This window comes from Schistocerca piceifrons, chromosome 3 (genome assembly GCF_021461385.2).
Source record: "Schistocerca piceifrons isolate TAMUIC-IGC-003096 chromosome 3, iqSchPice1.1, whole genome shotgun sequence".
In the NCBI taxonomy this organism is placed as follows: Eukaryota; Metazoa; Arthropoda; class Insecta; order Orthoptera; family Acrididae; genus Schistocerca; species Schistocerca piceifrons.
Window position 1 is genome coordinate 783,206,631 of NC_060140.1, and position 22,864 is coordinate 783,229,494.

General features: G+C 43.7%; 1 protein-coding gene across 1 annotated transcript; it reads right to left on the bottom strand.

Annotated features, from left to right (window-relative positions):
- Positions 1-21,195: 21,195 nt before the first annotated feature.
- On the bottom strand, positions 21,196-21,645 carry LOC124789061. Its single transcript, XM_047256353.1, has one exon. The coding sequence runs from the start codon at positions 21,643-21,645 to the stop codon at positions 21,196-21,198; it is 450 nt and encodes a 149-aa protein (XP_047112309.1).
- Positions 21,646-22,864: the final 1,219 nt, after the last annotated feature.

Here is a 22,864-nt window from a genome sequence, read left to right on the forward strand (position 1 = left end):
TTTGTCGTACGTCCCAAATTGATTTCTGTGGTTATGTCACGCAGTGTTGCTTGTCTGTTAGCACTGACAACTCTACGGAAATGCCGCTGCTCATAGTCGTTAAGTGAGGGCAGTTGGCCACTACGTTGCCAGCGGTGAGAGGTACGGCGTGAAATTTGGTGTTCTCGGCACACTCTTGATACTGTGGATCTCGGAATATTGAATACCCTACAGATTTCAGAAATGGAGTGTCCCATACGTCTATCTACAACTACCATTAGGCGTTTAAAGTTTTTTTTTTTAATTCACGTCATGAGGCTATAATCACTTCGGAAATTTTTCACATGAATCACCTGGGTACAAAAGACAGCTTCGACAATGCACTGCCCTTTGATACCTCGTGTACGAGATACTACCGCCTCTGTATATGTTCCCTGACTTTTGTCATCTCGTTGTTTACAAATAGACTACGCAATGCAATTAAAGAACTACGCTTTCGTAACGCCGTAATTGTCTTCCATTGGGACGTATAAGTTAGTAATTTGTCTCAAAGCTACCTACAACTTTCTTACGTATTTGTGCAAAGGTGTCCCGGCCTGCGACGCCATTGTCAGGCTCAAAGATGCTTGAAACAGCAAGGTATCAATGCATGCGAAAAAGAGAAGGTGCTAGGTGCATTAATGATGTAATATTGTTACGAAATTTCACCAAGATTCTGCAAAAGTCCACTTTGTACCTTTCACGTAACAGGAAAGTCGCCTCACACACCCTCATGCCCACATTCGCGATGCCTAGCGTTGGAATCGACCGGTTGTTGTTACGGACGTCCGTGGAAAACATCTCAGAGACACGAACGCTGAGAATCGACTCGAAAAGGTCTTAGTGGATAGATTGGAGGGCGTCTTTCCTTAGGACGTTCATTCCCATTCATTTCGTGGTCGAATACGACAATTCGCAGAGCGACCAGCAAAAAGACATCGACCTTGACAACTTTTAACACTACTGACAATTCTCCCCATGATTAAAATGTTCAAATGTGTGTGAAATCTTATGGGACTTAACTGCTAAGGTCGTCAGTCCCTAAGCTTACACACTATTTAACCTAAATTATCCTAAAGACAAACTCACACACCGATGTCCGAGGGAGGACTCGAACCTCCGCCGGGACTAGCCACACAGTCCATAACTACAGCGCCCTAGACCGCTCGGCTAATCCCGCTTGGCTCCCAATGATTAAATCCTTCTCTAAGGACATCGTGGACCAGCATCAACAATGAACGTGACCACATTCTCAGGAATGTGTGAGACCGGATTTATTGCTCTGGTGTACATCATGTAACCTCTAAGGACTGTCAAAAATATTAGACGAAATTTGAATGTTGTCCGAAGGAGCGTAGACTGTACATGCTTTTTCAGCCCTCCCTTTTCTCGCCCTTCTGTGGTGTGATCACAGAGAGGTGTGACAATGACACATGCCTGAACAAAACGGCAGAAGGTCCCTCTGAGACTTCCCATTTCAGTAACTCGTCGGTGCCAGACACCCGCCTTTGTTGAACATTTTAAGAATGTACCTCTATAGAGAAAAACTACACTCCTGGAAATGGAAAAAAGAACACATTGACACCGGTGTGTCAGACCCACCATACTTCCTCCGGACACTGCGAGAGGGCTGTACAAGCAATGATCACACGCACGGCACAGCGGACACACCAGGAACCGCGGTGTTGGCCGTCGAATGGCGCTAGCTGCGCAGCATTTGTGCTCCGCCGCCGTCAGTGTCAGCCAGTTTGCCGTGGCATACGGAGCTCCATCGCAGTCTTTAACACTGGTAGCATGCCGCGACAGCGTGGACGTGAACCGTATGTGCAGTTGACGGACTTTGAGCGAGGGCGTATAGTGGGCATGCGGGAGGCCGGGTGGACGTACCGCCGAATTGCTCAACACGTGGGGCGTGAGGTCTCCACAGTGCATCGATGTTGTCGCCAGTGGTCGGCGGATGGTGCACGTGCCCGTCGACCTGGGACCGGACCGCAGCGACGCACGGATGCACGCCAAGACCGTAGGATCCTACGCAGTGCCGTAGGGGACCGCACCGCCACTTCCCAGCAAATTAGGGGCACTGTTGCTCCTCGGGTATCGGCGAGGACCATTCGATACCGTCTCCATGAAGCTGGGCTACGGTCCCGCACACCGTTAGGCCGTCTTCCGCTCACGCCCCAACATCGTGCAGCCCGCCTCCAGTGGTGTCGCGACAGGCGTGAATGGAGGGACGAATGGAGACGTGTCATCTTCAGCGATGAGAGTCGCTTCTGCCTTGGTGCCAATGATGGTCGTATGCGTGTTTGGCGCCGTGCAGGTGAGCGCCACAATCAGGACTGCATACGACCGAGGCACACAGGGCCAACAACCGGCATCATGGTGTGGGGAGCGATCTCCTACACTGGCCGTACACCACTGGTGATCGTCGAGGGGACACTGAATAGTGCACGGTACATCCAAACCGTCATCGAACCCATCGTTCTACCATTGCTAGACTGGCATGGGAACTTGCTGTTCCAACAGGACAATGCACGTCCGCATGTATCCCGTGCCACCCAACGTGCTCTAGAAGGTGTAAGTCAACTACCCTGGCCAGCAAGATCTCCGGATCTGTCCCCCATTGAGCATGTTTGGGACTGGATGAAGCGTCGTCTCACGCGGTCTGCACGTCCAGCACGAACGCTGCTCCAACTGAGGCGCCAGGTGGAAATGGCATGGCAAGCCGTTCTACAGGACTACATCCAGCGTCTCTACGATCGTCTCCATGGGAGAATAGCAGCCTGCATTGCTGCGAAAAGTGGATATACACTGTACTAGTGCCGACATTGTGCATGCTCTGTTGCCTGTGTCTATGTGCCTGTGGTTCTGTCAGTGTGATCATGTCATGTATCTGACCCCAGGAATGTGTCAATAAAGTTTCCCATTCCTGGGACAATGAATTCACGGTGTTCTTATTTCAATTTCCAGGAGTGTATGACGAGCGTCCTAGACGCCTGCTGACAGGCAACTCCTTGAGACCCCTCCGATTCTGCATGACTACTAGTTCAAGAGCAAGAGCTTAGCCTGCCGGCAGGCCCTAGTAGTATAGCTACAGTTTGTGCTTGTACAGGTACATTTGTAAAGAGCTCAACAGATGCGGGGAGGTGGTTATGAAGGTGTTATGGAACTGGGGGTTAGCCAACCCAAATAGCACTCTGCTAGTGATCAAAACAAACTTCAGGATAATTACTACTTTACTTTCACAGATGTAGAGTTTACACATATAAAACTGATTACAAATCTAAGTCAGAAATATTAACTCGAATGCATTATAGTAACATCCCCCAACAATGTAGATATTTTTCCTGTTGTTAGCACCCTCTGTAAGCTATACGTCTGTCAATTATGCAATTCTAAATTAACAGACAGTATCAGTTTATTTTCAATAGATTTAGGGTAGATGTATGTCAATTGCCATTTGAAACATATGATAATGAACGTGATGTGTGAACTGTAACGAATTGATTCGTGCATGTTGTCGGATCTGCAAGAGATAATTGGAACACCACGGAAATAAACCAATCGATTTAAGAGTTGAATCTGTGTCATCCGATAGTGCAGTGTACATGGAGTCTGCTGTGGGACTGTAATTAGAGATTCATCACAGATTACTGAACGCCTCACTGATTCCTTGCTTCACGCAGCGCACTGTCACCATTAATATTTCAGTGCCACAATTATCCTGTCATGAATATTGCAGAGACTCGAGTGACTGCGATTCTATGATTGGACGCAAAACATCAGTTTGAAATTATAAGCAAGAACGAGTTCCGATTATGCGATCGTTCGAGAGGATATTTTAATGGTGAGCGGCCTGATTATAAGGGACACTGAAGGTACACGAAAGATAAAACATGAATTGATCGTCCCCCAAACGCAACATTATAATGTTATTTCATAAAATTAAATGTTACTTGCTGTGAACGGTAACAAAACACTTAACGAATACGACAGATGGCTTTAGAAACGTACTAATACGTTTAACAAGACAGGGACAGAGGAAAAATGATTAAACCGCCTGACACACTATTTACTTCTTTGGACACTGCGTTTAGAAGAAACTTTGAGCACGTAGCAATAGCAAATGTGTTTCGCAGCAGTCCGTGTTCTCGGGCTGTGAAGCTAACAGTTACCAGTGTCTCGGAATCTAATTTGCGGTGTGTGAAAACCAAAGATTATTTTCCGAAGTGAGCAGTGTAACAAGTGAAATCAATAAACATTAATTACATCAAAAGTATGAGCGTATTAGTAAAAACATTAATGCAGTAGACTTCGTTGGTTTCCGCCAAGCACTGCAGAAAATACTTGTTCCAATATCTTTCGGTGCTCAATTTAAATTCCAAGTTACAAGAAAAAGGTCTGAAATTATTTAACAGTTCCGAGGTCGTTACAGTTGTAATCTCTTTCGCGATATTAATTCACTGAAATCAGGCTTCGCCAAATGAAATAGAGCTAAATCAGAAGATTACCTTCCCTTAGCTTCTTAGCTTACCGATATCGAATAAGAAATAAAGAGGTCTGGGTTGGGTGCAAAAACATCTGTGCCATTCTTCCTTCGGTGCTTCTTGACTTCTGCATCACGACGTCACAATGTCCTACTTGGGGCAAACCTTAACACGGAAATAATTTAAAGTATCGGCTAGTAAATTTTTTGATATTTACCTTAATCCTTGTTGTATTATCGCATTTCTAAGAAAGTTTCTTTAACCCAAGACTTACCGATAGCCCGGAAAGAATATTAAAAAGAAACTATTGTTAGTATGCAGACGACGGTTGTTATAAGATTGTGCATGAACATAGAATAAATTGATTTACGAACAGCTTTGCAGTTGTGAGTGAGAATATACGTCCTCACCATGGTAGTGTTTAGATGATATAGAAATTAGGTCACAGAAACACTTGACAAACATGATTTTTGCTTATTGAATTCTCTGTGAGAGTCAGATATGAACATGTAATAGAACAACAATATTGGATTATTAGTGTTATTACCCATAAGATGGGCAATGAAATGACAACTAAATTCAAAATTACTGGTTAAAATGTTGGATTTCTTGAAAAGTTGAGTAATGGTCGCCTGAAAACAAAACATAAAATAGCAAAGAATGAGAGGCAAAATAGATGTTCAAACTTCAATAGTTGATTTTATTCAGCAGCATCAATTATAATGACCGAACTCATCAAAACTCTGCAATAAAACATTTGCAAAATGTATAATATACTGGGAACCAAAAAGGAGATGATAACAGGAGCGACCTCCTAATATGCTGTTGGATACAAGGGATTCAATCGTTAATCAGAGAAAAAAATCATCCTGCAGAGTTCACACCTGTCAGCACCTGCTTTCTTCGGAATTGCATTTAATATATTTTCCTTGAAGACTGAGGATATTTCGCTTGTCTCATACATCTTGATGGAAGATTTTGGTCAGGGCTGGCTCACTCAAGGCCATCAGCAGCTCTAACGGAATGTTGTCTACTTCCAGGGCCTTGTTTCGACGTAGGTTTTTCAGTGCTTCGTCAAATTCTTCACGCAGCATCACATCTCCCTTCTCATCTTCGTCCATGTACTCTTCCATTTCCATAATATTGCCCTCAACTACATGTCCCTTGTACAGAGCCTCTGTTTGTTCCTTCCACCTTTCTGCGTTCCCTTTTTTTCTTAGGACTGGTTTTCCATCTTAGCTCTTGATATTCATACAGCTGGTTCTCTTTTCTCCAAAGATGTCTTTAATGTTTCTGCAGGCGGTATCTGTCTTACTCCTGGTAATATATGCTTCTACATCCGTACATTTGTCCTACAGCCATTCCTGCTTAGCCATTTTGCATTTCCTGTCAATATTTTTTAGATGTTTGTATTCCCTTTCGCCTGCTTCATTTACTCTACTTTTATGTTTTCTCCGTCCATCGATTATATCAATATCTCTTGGGTTACCCAAAGATTTCTCCCAGGCCTTGTCTTTTTACCTACTTGATTCTCTTCTGCCTTCACTATTTCATCACTCGAAGCAATCCGTTCTTCTTCTATTGCGTTTCTTTGCCATGTTTTTGTCAATCGTTCCCTAATGCTCCCTCTGAAACTCTCTACAACCTCCGGTTCTTGCAGTGCATACAGCCATTCTCCTTAAATTCCTGCCTTTTTGCAGATTTTTCAGTATTAATCTGCAATTCATAAGCAATAAATTGTGGGCAGATTTCATAACTGCCCTGGAAATGTCTTACAGCTTGAAACCTGGTTCCGAAATCTCTCACTCTCACTATTACACAATCAGCCTGAAACTTTCCGGTGTCTCCAGGTCTCTACCATATAGACGACCTGCTTTCACGATTCTTAAACCAAGTGTTAGCTATGATTAAAGTATGTACTCTGCAAAATTCAATCAGGTGGCTTCCTCTTTCATTTCTTTTCCCCAGTCCGTACTCGCCTACTACTTTTCCTTCCCCTACTATTGAATTCCAGTCACCCATGACTGTTAAATTTTCTTGTGACTTAACTATCTAATTACTTTTATCTCCAGAATGAAATTTTCATTCTGCAGCACTGTGCGGGCTGATATGAAACTTCCTAGCAGATTAAACCGATACTCGAACTAAGGACCGTAGCTTTTCGTGGGCAAGTGCCCTACCGCCGAGCTACTCAAGCACGATTCACGGCTCATAGCTTCTGGAGGTAGGAGACGGGATACTGTCAGAAGTAAAGCTGTGAGGATGGGTCCTGAGCCGTGCTTCGGTAGCTCAGATGGTAGAGCACTTGCCCGCGAAAGGCAAAGGTCCCGAATTCGAGTCTATGTCCGGCACACAGCTTTAATCTGCCAGGTAGTTTCTTTTATCTCATGATAGATTTCCTCAGTCTCCTCCTTACATGCGGAGCTACTTGGCACATAATCTTGTACTATTCTGGTGGGTGTGGGCTTCATGTGTATCTTGGCAACAATAATGCGTTCACTTTCCTGTTCATAGTAGCTTATAAGCGGTCCTACTGTTTCTTCATTATTAAAACTACTTCCTTATTAATACTATTTGATTTTGTATTTATAACGTACGTTACGGCTGTCTGTATCGCTGAGGCATGTAAGCCTCCCCATCAACGGCAAGGTCCATGGTTCGTGGGGGGGATAATCTTATAGTAATTATTACATGGGTGGTGATAAATTTGATGCCTGTACCTTGTGGATCAGTTTATACCATAGTTTTACGAGATTTTCTGAACTCGCCGCACTTGAGTTTCACTGTCAAATGCAAGGCATATTTAGTATCTTACTGAGATGAACCTGCTAACGAAACAATGCACGATTGGGCATCAGCTAATGTGAGAGAAAGCTGTATTCAAAGAATAAACACAAGCACATCAGTGTTGCACTGCACTCATTTCTTCCATGTGGCCAGGATTATACTAAAAATATTACGAAAGTGTAGTGATAGACAAGTGTATTGACTCCATTTAGATTTATTTCTAAATAATAATCCACAGTTTGTGGAAACTGCAGCACCAGAAAGTAAAAAAATACAGGATACGTAAATAGAGCAGGACTGAAACACTAATGTTCCTTCAAGAAATCCAAAATGAGATTATCTTCAAGGAAAGAAAAAAAATAGTTTTATTAATACATTTTCACGTTGTAACCTCCCCACAAAATAAATTCCGTAACCTCCCAACAGTAAAAACAATATAATTATAACATTCACATTTAGTGTAACCTATCAACAGTAAAAGTTCCGAAACCTCCCAACAGTAAAAATATAACCATAACATTGACATTTGGCGTAACCTAGCAACAGATAAATTCCGTAACCTACCAATAATACAATGTGATTAACCTGTCAATAAAATTGTCGCTCACTTATAACCTTTCAATAATGACTGTGAATTTAAACTGGTAAATTTAGAACATCATCAGTGCAGCGTCATGGCCCTGAAAATTCATTCTGAATAAATTGAAAAATCTTACCTCAATTAGGTCGCCGGATAACGCGTATATATCTGCTCCTATAAGAATTTTTTCTGGCGCAGCTCTCTGCAATGCTGCCCGATAGATTTGTCATGTATAAAAAGAAACAACTGATTTTTCCTTTCAATAATCGGGATGACCAAGGATTGGAGAAATTAGTAAATTCTTTAAATTGAAATGAATCATCGTAAAAAGTTACTTTTTATGAGAAAGATTATTATTAAGAGATTTTTTTTAAAACATTTACATGGGACTTGATATAACAATACTACATATGCGCGAGGCTGCATTTACCTTATACTCTAACGCTCAGGCTCCACCATCGCTCCACCACGACCGGCCCAGCCAACTCGATACACCAGAGCGCTAGCTACTACTACTACACAGTTCCTACTGCAGCCAACACTGCTCTTTGATCTGAAATTTTCGTATAGCTTACATATCGCAGGCAGCGCGTGAGCAATCCATCGAAGTTACATCTGCTCGAATGCGCTAACAACAAGTTCCTTAATCATGGACTTCTTACAACGTTAGTTAGTCTTTTGCCGGCTTTATGCGCGAACAAATCATGGTGCGACCACTTCTATAACATTGACAAGCCTTGTTAACTATAATCTTGTTATCACCATCGTACTTAGGCCCCAATTCTTTCGTAAGCATACTCTGAGGACGATTACCAGTCCATCGAAACTGGTAGCCAGTTAGTTGTAACTATGTTATATTCCAATGAAGACTTCTAAATTTCTTAGAAATAATACATGTTACGATATGTCCTACTCCCGAGATTCAAGTCTCACTAAGTAAATAAAAAGGCTTACTACAATCTTTTAAATGCATATGTACCAAAACGTCAAATGTAATTCTTATGCCACTGGAGCTATCAAAGCAAAATTGATTTACATCTCGTACTTACACCGATCACATTACTGCACAGAAGCTGTGTTAGAAACACGTATAGTGTATCATTCTTGTCGCGTCGTTTAATTAATATTATGTGCGTAAAGTGGTTCTTCTGAGAAGGAGTAGCAGTTGGCCAACAAAAAAGTCATTTACGCTTCTCATGAACTGTGTAGTAAAACGTGTGTCGATTTGAATGGACACTTTTGTATACCAAAGTAAGTGACTTCAAACTCTTTACGATCATTGTACCTGCCCGTATAATGGCTTCTAAGCTCTTGGTTTTGAAAGAGACATGTGTAACAACATTCCGATACAGTCAGCTACCGGCATAGGTTTTAAATGACAACGGCCGTTGAAGCACACCTTTGCAGAGATATATTTTTGTTGTTATTGTGGTCTTCAGACCGAAGGCTGAAAGGATGCAGCTCTGCGTGATAAATGTTCTGTGCAAGCCTCTATATATGTAAATGACTACTGCCACCTACATCCTTCTGACTCTGCTTACTGTGTTCATCTCTTGGTCACCCCCTACGATTTTTACTTCCCACGCCCCACAGCACACACACACACACACACACACACACACACACACACACACACACACACACGCCCGCGCGATACTAAATGGGCGATCAGTTAATATCCCAGAATGAGCTCTATCAATTGATCTCTTCTTTTAGCCATGTTATGCCAAAAATATTTTAACTCCCCAACTCTGCTCAGTACCTCCTCATTAATTATGCGATCTAATTTTCAGCATTATTCTTTGGCACCACATTCCAAAAGCCTCTAATCTCTTCTTGTTTGAACTGTTTATCGGCTATGTCTCATTTCCATACACTGCTTCTCGCCTGAAAAATATATTCAGAAAAAGTATACAAACACTTAAATCTACAAATTAGGTTAACAAATTTCTTCTCTTTAGAAACACTTTTCTTGCAATTACCTGTCTACATTTTATATCCTATGTATTTCAGCCGTCATCAAATCTTCCCCAAGGTCGGCTTCTACCAGTGTCTCCATTTTATACTTTTGACGGTTCCCATTAATGCAAAAGTGTGCGGCAAGCAGTATTTAGTACAGCCAATTCTATAAAGAGACATCTTCCACAAACCAGGGAGATTTTCACGACTTTGGGAGTAATTTTTGTTCTCTGTATCATTGCAAGTTTGGTACATACATGTTATAGCAATAGCTCTCCTTTAACTGCATTTTATGTACTCAGTTTAGTTGTATGCAGACGTAGACTAAGATTACATTTCTAGCTTCGTATTACGCTATTGCAAACTGTATTCGGCTAACGGCACCTAGCGGCCATGCCTCGCTCAGCTGTCTGAGCGGTGTTGTGAGCACCGTACGCAAGCGACGATCTGGCATTACGTGGCAATGTGTGATTATCATTTTATCGTGATTTTACTCTATGTGATAAAGCCACTTATCGCTAAACTTATTCCTCTGTTAACGTCTTGAAGAAATGTACGTTTGCTAACTGTTCAGCCTATGTGTAGTACGTCACTGCTTTTTACAGTTGTAATCTTACAGTTTTGGAGATTTTTATAACATATGCTCATTTCTGTATTTAAATGAATCTCAAAATAATCAGGGTGATCGAAATTTTGAGCACATAACACTAGCAAATGTGTTTCACAGCATTCCGTGTTAATTACAATAACTATAATGATTCCTACAATAGAGATTGTTGACTCGATTCTTGAAACTACATTTCATGATGTGTATGCGTTTGAGTAGTCTGAGTACCGTCGTGGTATTCCTGATTAAACTAGTATTTGCTTTTAGTGGCTGTTGGGGCTCACAAAATTTAATAGTACACAAAAAACCGCGTGTAATATCTGTGGAATTTAACTGAGCTGTTTGTCGCTATGGTGCTCCAAGTATACTTCGAATTAGGATTCCTATTAACTGTCCCTTCCGGATAATGGAACTTCCACAAAAATTAGTATAATGGCTCTGAACACTATGGGACTTAACGTCTGAGGTCATCAGTGCCCTAGAACTTAAACTACTTAAACTTAAGGACATCACACACATCCATGCCCTAGGCGGGATTCGAACATGCGACCGTAGCGGTCGCGCGGTTGCAGACTATAGCGCCTAGAATCGCTAGGCCACACCAGCCGGCAAAAGTTAGTATATCATATGAAGGAAGAAACTTTGATATAGCTCGCATAAAGGATCCCGTAAATTGATAAACGTAACCTATCCAACACAAGGCGTTGAAGGAAAATTTGTTATTTTTCACAGCACAAAAAATGAAGAAAAACTTGAGAGAGATTTTAACTTACGGAATAGACCACAAAGTTTTTATTTTGAAAACAAATATTCGATTTTCCAGCGGTGTGGCTATATATAACTGCACACACATCTTTGTGCTACTCTTTACAATTACATTTGGGGTCAAAGTTTTTTCATTCAACTTTAACAAATGTTCAGTGTGCCGGCTGCTGGACGGATAGCAAACATCCAGAAGATAATAAAACCCGTCCTATACTTTTGTGTCCATGCATGGAATTGTATCATTCACTACAGCGCAGCGTGACAGTTCACCTGAAGATGCTGGAAGGGAAGGAAAATTGACGGGGTCTCTGACAGTTGCATTAAATACGTCTATGCACAAAGATACATACACCACGAAATTAGGCGACCTTGGTTACGATTGGTACAAAGCGAGATCCGCACACCCTTTGGCCCCTGTCCACCGTTCAGGAAGCTCACTGTAAAGAATCTGTGGCCCTTCGTTTCAAAAACAGGGGTGAGGAACTTCAGATAACCTTCAGCAAAAAGTGGTAGCCCGATTGTTCCAATTTGGTGGAGATTGCCAACTGGAGAATCGTTAGTTAAAAATTTCTTATCTGTTGAATAACAGACTTTAATCGGCCAATGAAATGTAATAACTGCAGATTGCGAGAACAGCTATGCACCTCACTAAATTGTCACCTGTGTTCAAGTTAGTCCCATTAAGTGCAGTATCGATGCACATTTTTGAAATCAACAGCGATATTGCAAGTTTGTGGGCGAATGCTGTTTCGAAATGGCTGGGAAAAGAGGAACCAATTATGGCCGTTAGGCGTAGGGATACCAGGTTTCCTACCAGCTCGGCGCCAAGGGTACAGCAAACAATGTCCGTCCGTGCTGTATGTTGCAGCGTCTCGATATCTGCAAGAAGTGCTTGTTGAACGAAACGTTGGGGAATGGTTCATTCAGGCACCTCCCGTGCGAGATGGAATGCTGAGCCAATGTTGTAGGAGCCACTCAATGGAAAACTATCCAGCCGGATTCAATCCAGAGCCCTCACGTCTTCCCGAATCCACGACTCTGCATGTTAATGCGCGCGGCTCTCCGAGTGCGTCATCTAAAAGGAGTCTGTAAACTCATTTGATTTACTTGTTTGCGTTGCCATCTTCTGCGGCAGCTGATAAAATCAGTTATTATAGGTTTTTTTGTGTTAAGCGTACTGCCACTAAATGAAGAGAATTTTACACCAGGCGTGTTTCGCCTCAGTTATTTACAAAGCATCTTTGGTGGTCAGTTTGGAAATACAGATACATATCCAGAATGAGATTTTCACTCTGCAGCGGAGTGTGCGCTGATATGAAACTTCCTGGCAGATTAAAACTGTGTGCCCGACCGAGACTCGAACTCGGGACCTTTGCCTTTCGCGGGCAAGTGCTCTACCAACTGAGCTACCGAAGCACGACTCACGCCCGGTACTCACAGCTTTAGTTCTGCCAGTACCTCGTCTCCTACATTCCAAACTTTACAGAAGCTCTCCTGCGAACCTTGCAGAACTAGCACTCCTGAAAGTACGGATATTGCGGAGACATGGCTTAGCCACAGCCTGGGGGATGTTTCCAGAATGAGATTTTCACTCTGCAGCGGAGTGTGCGCTGATATGAAACTTCCTGGCAGATTAAAACTGTGTGCCCGACCGAGACTCGAACTCGGGACCTTTGCCTTTCGCGGGCAAGTGCTCTACCAACTGAGCTACCGAAGCACGACTCACGCCCGGTACTCACAGCTTTAGTTCTGCCAGTACCTCGTCTCCTACATTCCAAACTTTACAGAAGCTCTCCTGCGAACCTTGCAGAACTAGCACTCCTGAAAGTACGGATATTGCGGAGACATGGCTTAGCCACAGCCTGGGGGATGTTTCCAGAATGAGATTTTCACTCTGCAGCGGAGTGTGCGCTGATATGAAACTTCCTGGCAGATTAAAACTGTGTGCCCGACCGAGACTCGAACTCGGGACCTTTGCCTTTCGCGGGCAAGTGCTCTACCAACTGAGCTACCGAAGCACGACTCACGCCCGGTACTCACAGCTTTAGTTCTGCCAGTACCTCGTCTCCTACATTCCAAACTTTACAGAAGCTCTCCTGCGAACCTTGCAGAACTAGCACTCCTGAAAGTACGGATATTGCGGAGACATGGCTTAGCCACAGCCTGGGGGATGTTTCCAGAATGAGATTTTCACTCTGCAGCGGAGTGTGCGCTGATATGAAACTTCCTGGCAGATTAAAACTGTGTGCCCGACCGAGACTCGAACTCGGGACCTTTGCCTTTCGCGGGCAAGTGCTCTACCAACTGAGCTACCGAAGCACGACTCACGCCCGGTACTCACAGCTTTAGTTCTGCCAGTACCTCGTCTCCTACATTCCAAACTTTACAGAAGCTCTCCTGCGAACCTTGCAGAACTAGCACTCCTGAAAGTGCAGGAGAGCTTCTGTAAAGTTTGGAATGTAGGAGACGAGGTACTGGCAGAACTAAAGCTGTGAGTACCGGGCGTGAGTCGTGCTTCGGTAGCTCAGTTGGTAGAGCACTTGCCCGCGAAAGGCAAAGGTCCCGAGTTCGAGTCTCGGTCGGGCACACAGTTTTAATCTGCCAGGAAGTTACAGATACATATGTTTGTCTATTTCGGTTGTTTTAGATAAAAACAGTATTACTTTATAAGGTTGCCGCGCTATCTGTTTACGATGTTTCTACCTCTTGTTCGCATATTCTGCAAACCAAGATTTTTCCCGTCTTTATTAACGGAGGTTGAGATAGAAAGAAACTTCGTTGTCCTTTACCTTTGTAGCACTTTGTCTTACTGTGCATTGGCGTTATTTGCAGTCCCCCACATTTAAGAAACAAAACTGCAGTTACATGTCCCCATACTCGGCGTAATATTGTTGTTTAGGTTTGTTCATTTATTTTTGGTGTGGTTTGTGAGCATTCAATGAGTTTATATTTAATCTTACCTATGTTTTAAATACTAGGTAATACGTATTCACATCTCTCATCTCTGCTGAACACACACACACCCACACTGACAAGTGCATCCACAATCATTAAACACACACACACACAAATGAAAACACAAGTATTGTACATTATTTAAAAAATTAACAAATAAAATAAAATAAAAACTGATAAGTTTGTGACGTTCACAACCTACACCAAAAATAAATTCCCAAATATAAACACTGTGATACTGTGCAGAGTACGAAAACACGTAACTGTAGTTCCAGTTCGGAATTGAGGTGAAGTATAAATAACGCCAATGCAGCATAAGAGAAAGTGCAAAAAAGGGCAAGAGACATGACAAGTGGAGAAACACATCAAAATTTCTTTCGATCGCAACCACTACTAACGAAGTAGGAGAAAGCAGTGGTTTGCAGAATAAGTGAGTAATAGCCAGGAACACTTTAGTGAACTGCACGCCAATCTCATAAAGTAATACTGTTTTTTAGCTATAACAACCGAAATTTGCAAACATATTGGTATTACCAGAATTACCAGAGAAGATGTCGTGTAAATAAAAGCGAAATGAGTGTTTTAAACTTCTCTTTGATTAGCTGCAGTAAGCTTAAGACGGAGAAACCAGTAACAAATGATATTTATATTTGTTCTTCTCTTGTAATTTTCATGTAATTATGTAACTGCGGAAGGACAGAGATAAGATATCCTCTGAAAGTAATGGTATACAGGACATCCACTATCGTCTTAAGTACAGGACAGAAGTCACAATTGTTTGTGCGACAGGCAAATGAAATTTATTATGGTTGCGTGCAGGATAATTTCACAGCAGAGCAACACCTCACGGAGTTCAGTTTCTTTATAAACCGTCTGCACTGCCGGCCGAAATGGCCGAGCGGTTCTAGGCGTTACAGTCTGGAAACGCGCGACCGCTACGGTCGCAGATTCGAATCCTGCCTCGGGCTTGGATGTGTGTGTGATGTCCTAGGTTAGTTAGGTTTAAGTAGTTCGAAGTTCTAGGGAACTGATGACCAAAGAAGTTAAGTCCCACAGTGCTCAGAGCCATTTGAACCATTCTGAACCGTCTCCACTAACCGTCTTCTCCCTCGCTTTCCACACAATGCTCTTCCATGCAGGCATCTGCTCAGTCCTCTTATAAGAATACAAAGTAAACTACGAGTTTCCTAGACCGTACAGAAAGCCCAGTCTCCATCAGAGGCAGGTATGCGATTCAGAAAAACTGACTATACATAGTTATTTCCTCAAGAACTATTGAAGATTTGGAGCATTCAGAGCGTTATCTCGGTCTCGACTCGAAATATCTATATTCAGTTTTCGTACACGTAGAAACACTAGTTTTGTGAAACCTGATGAACGCCCGTGAAACGATAGCGAAAGCGATTGACTACAGTGGCTGACAACAGTTGAAGCATCTGTAATGGGATGAGGGAACGAAATGAAAATTTATGCGTTGCGAGCGTATGTATTATTATATCAGTGATTAAAAAATCGAATCGAATTTATGAAGAACTCGACAGAGTGAAACGACTTGTCTGTATGACGTGGCACCCTTGGATGTATGCACTTATTCGGCTGTGAAGGACTTCTGCTGAAGCAAGCTGTCCTGTTGAAGCTGCTACTTGACATCCTAGCTGCTGAAACTAGGATGGATGACGCGTTCGAGTTAGTCGCACACACCTAAGGACATTGCTGACAATTGGAATAGCACAAGATCTCGTAAACAGTTCATAAAGACTCGTGTCATGTGTGGACGGGCGTTTTACGTTTTGAAAAATGGCACCATGATACAGTCGCTTGAGATGTCCGTTATCAGGGTTCCCCCAATCATTACCAGCCCTTCCGAATGGTTCCCCACACAACGACCCCAGTAATAACATTTCTCTGGCTATTCAAAACACTGGAAGAACACCTCAAGCCACCATATGGTGCTTAGTGGAGGGTACCCTGTACCACTACAAGTCATTAAATACTCTCGAAGAGGAAACTTCCTGGAAAATTAAAACTGTGTGCCGGGCCGAGAATCGAACTCGGGAGGCAAAGGTCCCGAGTTCGAGTCCCGGCCCGGCAAACGGTTTTAATCTGCCAGGAAGTTTCATATCAGCGCACACTCCGCTGCAGAGTGAAAATCTCATTCTGGAAACTCTTGAAGACCATTGTCAACTGCACCGGTGCTGAATCACGGTACATCAGTGAACACAGTGCGACACTATTAATTTGCAGTCCACACTTCCCGCTCAGGGCATTACTCCAAATGAAGCCTACAAGCGGGACAGTAATTATCTAGTCTGGCTGATAGACAGACTATTACAGGGTGACCGTTAGTTATTCCCAGCGGTTACGATATGCTTGGTGAACAGTATGTCGATCCGCCCTTGTTATGGTATGAGTTAGCCTGGAACTTGACTACGTGTATGCCAGCGCTCACGTTCCACTGTAGTCAACATCGGGTCACTACCACATCAGAATGTCTCACAACTCTGGATGCTGTACCATTGGAGCAGTCACCCAAATGGTCCCCTTCAAGTTCTGTCAGGAGCTCATTAGGCTGTGGCACAGGGGTAAGTGACCTCTTCGTGTCCTTCACAGTGATCACTGAACATCCTACACTGGTAATGCCCCTTATACATTCTGAACCCGAATAAAACTAATGCTCTCTGGTGGCCGTCCTACTTGTCACAGGGAAGTGCAATTCTAATGACTTACGTATCCGCAGATTCTGACGAGGAGAACGCGGCCATAATCGGATTTCCCAAAAACTTCGCTCAGTAGCAGAAGGGTTAAAACATGAGAACACGTGTCTCGGCTTATCAGTAGATAATCGACTGTTTCTGGCAAGGGAAACTCCCTATCGCACCCCCCTCAGATTTAGTGGTAAGATGGACAAGTGGAAAGCTCGTCAAAAACTGAACACAGATCAAGCATTAAAACAGGAAGAAAGAAGCAAAATAGAAACAGGGAACTGTCCAACCTCAAGATGTGCAACATAGAGCGACTCGCAAGAATAATGTCGTCGTGGTTGTGTGGTCACGGTATTGGACCGTGGTCAAACCTCCCTCATGCTACAGTTTTAAATTTTATTTTTTCACAGGTTAATGAACTATCCGTCCGGTCACTGATGTGTCTGTTCTCCTTCTGTAGACTTGGAAATTGTCATACTCTACAATGGTTTGTAGAATATGAGTCGTGTGGTACGAATATAATACCGTCACAGGTAGATGTGGCGAATAGTGAGACCAGGCGAGATGCCCCATAGACTTCTCGCAGGAATGAAAACAACAAATAAAGAGCTGTGAACTTGGTTACAATGAAGGAATTCACCATTCAAATGTTTAAACGTGAGTAAATTCCTAAAGGACCAAACTGCTGAGGTCATCAGTCCCTAGACCTAGGCACTACTTGAACTAACTTACCCTAAGGACAACACACACACCCATTCCCGAGGGACGACGCGAACCTCTGGCGGGAGGGACCGCGCAATCCTCGACATGGCGCCTCAAGCCGCACGGCCACTCCGCGTGACAGAATTCATCATTCAGAACTTCTAAAACAGAATTGAAGAATCGTAACATGTGGTACTTGTGTAGAATGAACAGGATGTACGTAGGTCTGGAGCTCCATTCGTTACACGTCACTCTTGCAAACGGACGTTACACTGCGATGCAGACACAAATTTGAATACAGAGATCAGACACGTCAATGACGGGACGAACAGTTAATAATTTTGTGGAGGAAGAAAATAAAGTTAGCACGAGAGAGATTTGAACTCCAGTCTCCCACTTCGCAAAAATGGTCAAATTGAAACTTCCCATTGGAAAAATTAATGAATTACTGTGCTGATAAACCTCTTACGTTATTTGATTTTCAAACAGCTGAGCAGAACTGAACGTACTCAGACATTTCGCTCTTTACCAATTCTGATCAACCCTAAACTGACACACAATATTTTTAGCGCAACGCAATCTGACTTTCAATAATCCCTACAAAAGAATGGCCCTGACTAACCTATATGTTTCACAAATCACTTACCTCACAAAAATCTTCGTTACTCGAACTACTGCAATACAGCGAGCGCCACTACTGCCAGCTAAATAAAAGATTCTAACTACTGAAGGCACTAACTACTGATAGGCGTAGTTAGCAAATGAAAGATTTTGATGAAGAACAACCAATGTATTTACCTTAATAGTGTTCAAAAGTCATAATACATACATCAGTTCATGACATCCAGTCTTACAAATTTACTGTCTCTGATGGACACACGTCCAGATCATCCGCTCTCAAAGCTCCCCCATCTCTCTCCCCACATCCACCACTGCTGGCAGCTCACCTCCAACTGCGCAACGCCACGCGCTGTTAACAGCCAACTGCCCAACACTACAATAGCAAATTCCAACAATGCCACCCAGCCACAGACTGCACACAGCACAGCCAGTGATTTTCATACAGAGCGCTACGTGGCGGTGGCGTTACCAATATAAGAACCTAAACAGCCTACTTACAAAATGTGTGTGAAATCTTATGGGACTTAACTGCTAAGGTCATCAGTGCCTAAGATTAGACACTACCTAAATTAAATTATCCTAAGGACAAACACACACACCCATGCTCGAGGGAGGACTCGAACCTCCGCCTGGACCAGCCGCACAACCCACTTCGCAGTTCTACACTTTGATCACATAACCACATACACAGTCGCTAGATGTAGCGCATCTTGACGTAGGACCTTTCACTTTTGCTGTTTAACTTCTTTTTCCACAGTTCAGTACACCTTCTTTTTGTTTTCACGCATGATCTGGGTTCAGTTTTTGACGGGCTATTCAATGAGCTATCTTACCAGTAAATGTGAAGGGCGTGCGATAAAACGACGGTCAAAGATTGTGATGTACTGTACGTTCATTTTAGCGAGTAAATATTTGAACTGAGGCTAAGTCGCAGTGGCTTGACACTTTTGCCCCACCCCTCTACAGCATTAGAAACCTGATTATTATTTTTATTTTAGGTTTTAATTTATCCATACATCTTCAATAAAATTCTTCAGGGTATCAGACCGCATCGTCATAATTTTAAAATGCGCCAACGTTTCGGCCAGCGTTGCAGCTAGCCTTCATCAGGGCCTTACGTTAACTGCTAAATGAACACACTTGGATCCTTAAATAGCTGCACGAGAAAACCGTGTCGTTACTTGATTGGCTGTAAAAGTAGGAGGAGGAGGGGTGAAAGGTATGCTTTATTGGTGTTTCCTTTATTATCTGTCATTGGCTGAAATAGCTGTTTTCTATTGGTCTTTATATTAATCCACCCCATTGGAGGAGACGGACGAATAGCGAACAGGTGATGGCTGTGACGTGACACTGTTTCCATGCTGTCCAGAAGCCGGCTGCGGCGTGCCATTGCTTTGTGTGCCCGCGACCACTACTGCGGCTCTCCGCGTGTCTGCATGGGCCGCCACGGCGCTGCCGCCGCTCCGTTGCCCTGCTATTGCAGGCAGCCAAGACCTCGGAAGCTTGTACCCGTCCTCTCTATTCATGTTGGCGGGTCTTTTGGCTATTTCTATCGCCTCTCTAATCTTTCTTTTGAAAGTGAGAGGCTGTTTCGCCAGGACGCGGGCTTCTTGAAAGAATATTGGTTCCCGCACTCGTCTCGGTGTTCCGCCACTGCTGACTTAGTGTGTTGTTTCAGGCGGATATATCTTTCATGTTCCGAGAGCCTTGTGCTAATCGGACGTCCCGTCTCACCTATGTAGACTAATCCACACGCACAACCAATTTCATACACGCCAGCTGTGTGTAGTTTGTCACCTGCATCCTTGGTAGAACCGAGCATGTCTGATATTTTGTTTCTGCTTCGGAAAATTGGTTTGATGTCGGCTTTTCGTAGAATTTTGCCAATACGTTCGGTGACCCCTTGCACATATGGTAACACAGCAATGCTCTGTGCCTCCTTCTCCTCTTCCCTATTAGTCATCTCCCTTGTCGACATGGTGCTGTTTATCAGCTGCTTCCCATAGCCATTAGTTCCGAAGATGGACCTGAGGCGTTCAAGTTCTGTCTTCAGATGTTCTTCGTCGCTTATCCTGTACGCTCTCTTCGTTAGCGTGTGCAAGGCGGACTTCTTCTGCGTGGGGTGATGGTGGGAGGAGGCGTGAAGGTACCTGTCCGTATTGGTTGGTTTCCTGTACACTTTGTGGCCAAGTTTACCATCAGGTTTTCGATAAACTTCCACGTCGAGAAAAGGCAGCACCCCATTCTTCTCTGTTTCCATTGTAAACTGAATTTTCCTATGCTGTTGATTAAGGTGCTTGTGGAAGTTCTGTAACTCCTCTTCTCCGTGGGGCCAGATGACGAAAATATCATCGACATAGCGAAGCCAACAATTTGGACGTAATGGTGTGGACTGGAGGGCTGTTTCCTCAAATGCCTCCATGAAAATTTCTGCTGCGATAGGCGATAGGGGTGAGCCCATAGTTACACCGTCAGTTTGTTCATAAAATTGACCTCTCCACTAGAAATAGGTGGTCGTCAGACAGTGGCGCACAAGCTCACATATATCAGGTGCCACGCGTTCTTCTAGGATGTTCACAGTATCTGACACTGGGACATTCGTGAATAGGGATTTGACGTCGAAACTAACCATCAGATCTTGGTCCGTAACACGCATTTCCTTTAGGAGAGACACGAAGTGAGTGGAATCCTTAACGTAGGACTCGGTTTGATGCACTAGGTGTCGGAGCCTAGGTGCCAGTTCTTTCGCTAGGCAGTAGATCGGCGAGTTTATACTGTTTACTATGGGCCTTAAGGGGAAGTCGGTTTTGTGTACCTTCGGTACACCATATATCCTTGGTGCCTGTGTCACTTGCGGGATGAATCTTCTGGCCTTGTCGAAGTTGATTCTAGAGTGCTTGAGCAGTGGCTGCGTCGTTTTGATTACCTTGGCCGTCGGATCTCCCTGAAGTTTCTTGTAGATAGGTTCTGCGAGAATATCTTCCATTCGTTTGTTGTAATCAGTTGTGTCCAAGACTACAGTGGCGTTGCCTTATCTGCCTGTACCACTACTAAGTGGGGGTTGTCCCTGAGTTCCTTGATGGCATGGTATTCCTCAGCGTTGATGTTTTGCTTCGGTGGCTTTGCTTTATTCAGAACTCTGACCGTTTCCTGCCGGATCTTCTCCGCCTCGGCCTGTGACAGATGACGTACCGAAGCCTCTACGGATTCTATGATATCTTCTTTTGAAACTCGCTTAGGTGCGACTGCGAAATTCATCCCCTTGGCCAGAATTGCTGTGGTTGCTTCGCTCAAGGTGTGGCTGGAGAAGTTGACCACTGTCCGTCGCCTGTCCTGCGTCAATGTTTCGTCCGTGGCTTTCTGTTGTAGTTTGTCGTACTTTCTCATCTGGCGGTTAGTAATACTATTGCTGGTCCTTGATGCTTGCTGAAAGGTTAACCTGTCGACTTTATCCCAGTCTTCCATCTGAAGTTTTCCGGCCAGAAATATGTGCAGATCACACAAATTCCTGTTGTGAGCATCGAGACTTATGCGGATGTGGCGGATCCTTTCCCGTAGCAATGCTTTACTGGCTTTAACACAGATATTCCTCGCCTTGTTCGTTTTTATGTGAGACGTCAACCGCAAAGAATACGGCACAACACTCGTGTCTCTGCATCTCTTCAAAAAAGCAAGGTCATTCAGCAGTTTACATCTTTTTAAACGCAGTGCTTCTAACTTCTTGATGTTTCCGTGGATTTCCTGCCCATACAGGTTGGTTAAATGTAAGCGTAGGCTTCCGCGGCCGTTGTCTTCTTCAATACAATTACCTTTCACCCCTCCTCCTCCTCCTTTTACAGCCAATCAAGTAACGACACGGTTTTCTCGTGCAGGTATTTAAGGATCCAAGTGTGTTCATTTAGCAGTTAACGTAATGCCCTGATGAAGGCTAGCTGCAACTCTGGCGGCCCACGCAGACACGCAAAGAGCCGCAGTAGTGGTCGCGAGCACACAAAGCAATGGCACGCCGCAGCCGGCTTCTGGCCAGCATGGAAACAGTGCGACGTCACAGCCATCACCTGTTCGCTATTCGTCCGTCTCCTCCAATGGGGTGGATTAATATAAAGACCAATAGAAAACAGCTACTTCAGCCAATGACAGATAATAAAGGAAACACCAATAAAGCATACCTTTCACCCCTACTCCTCCTCCTTTTACAGCCAATCATGTAACGACACGGTTTTCTCGTGCAGCTATTTAAGGATCCAAGTGTGTTCATTTAGCAGTTAACGTAAGGCCCTGATGAAGGCTAGCTGCAACGCTGGCCGAAACGTTGGCGCATTTGAAAATTATGACAATGCGGTCTGATACCCTGAAGAATTTTATTGAAGAAGACAACGGCCGCGGAAGCCTACGCTTACATTTATCCATACATGTTTATATGAAATTGTTTTCAGTGAAATTCCTGTACTGTATCTTGGTCCATAATCAACTGTAAGCCCCAGTTTCTTCCGTCATGTGTTGACTGCAGCGAAATTATTGTCTACGAGCGAAATCTTCAGTACTGTTAACGATGGTTCTTTCTCCAGTGAGATTCATGCGGAAAAATATCACTGGGCCAAACTAGCCTCGGCAAGATGCTCGCTGGTGTTCGGCACTTCTCTTTGCGCCAGACATTGCTAAAGAATAAACATAAGAATAAAAT

Bases quoted from the DNA above. Each gene is read 5' to 3' on its own strand.
- LOC124789061 (XM_047256353.1), bottom strand. From the start codon at position 21,645: ATGGAAGACTGGGATAAAGTCGACAGGTTAACCTTTCAGCAAGCATCA.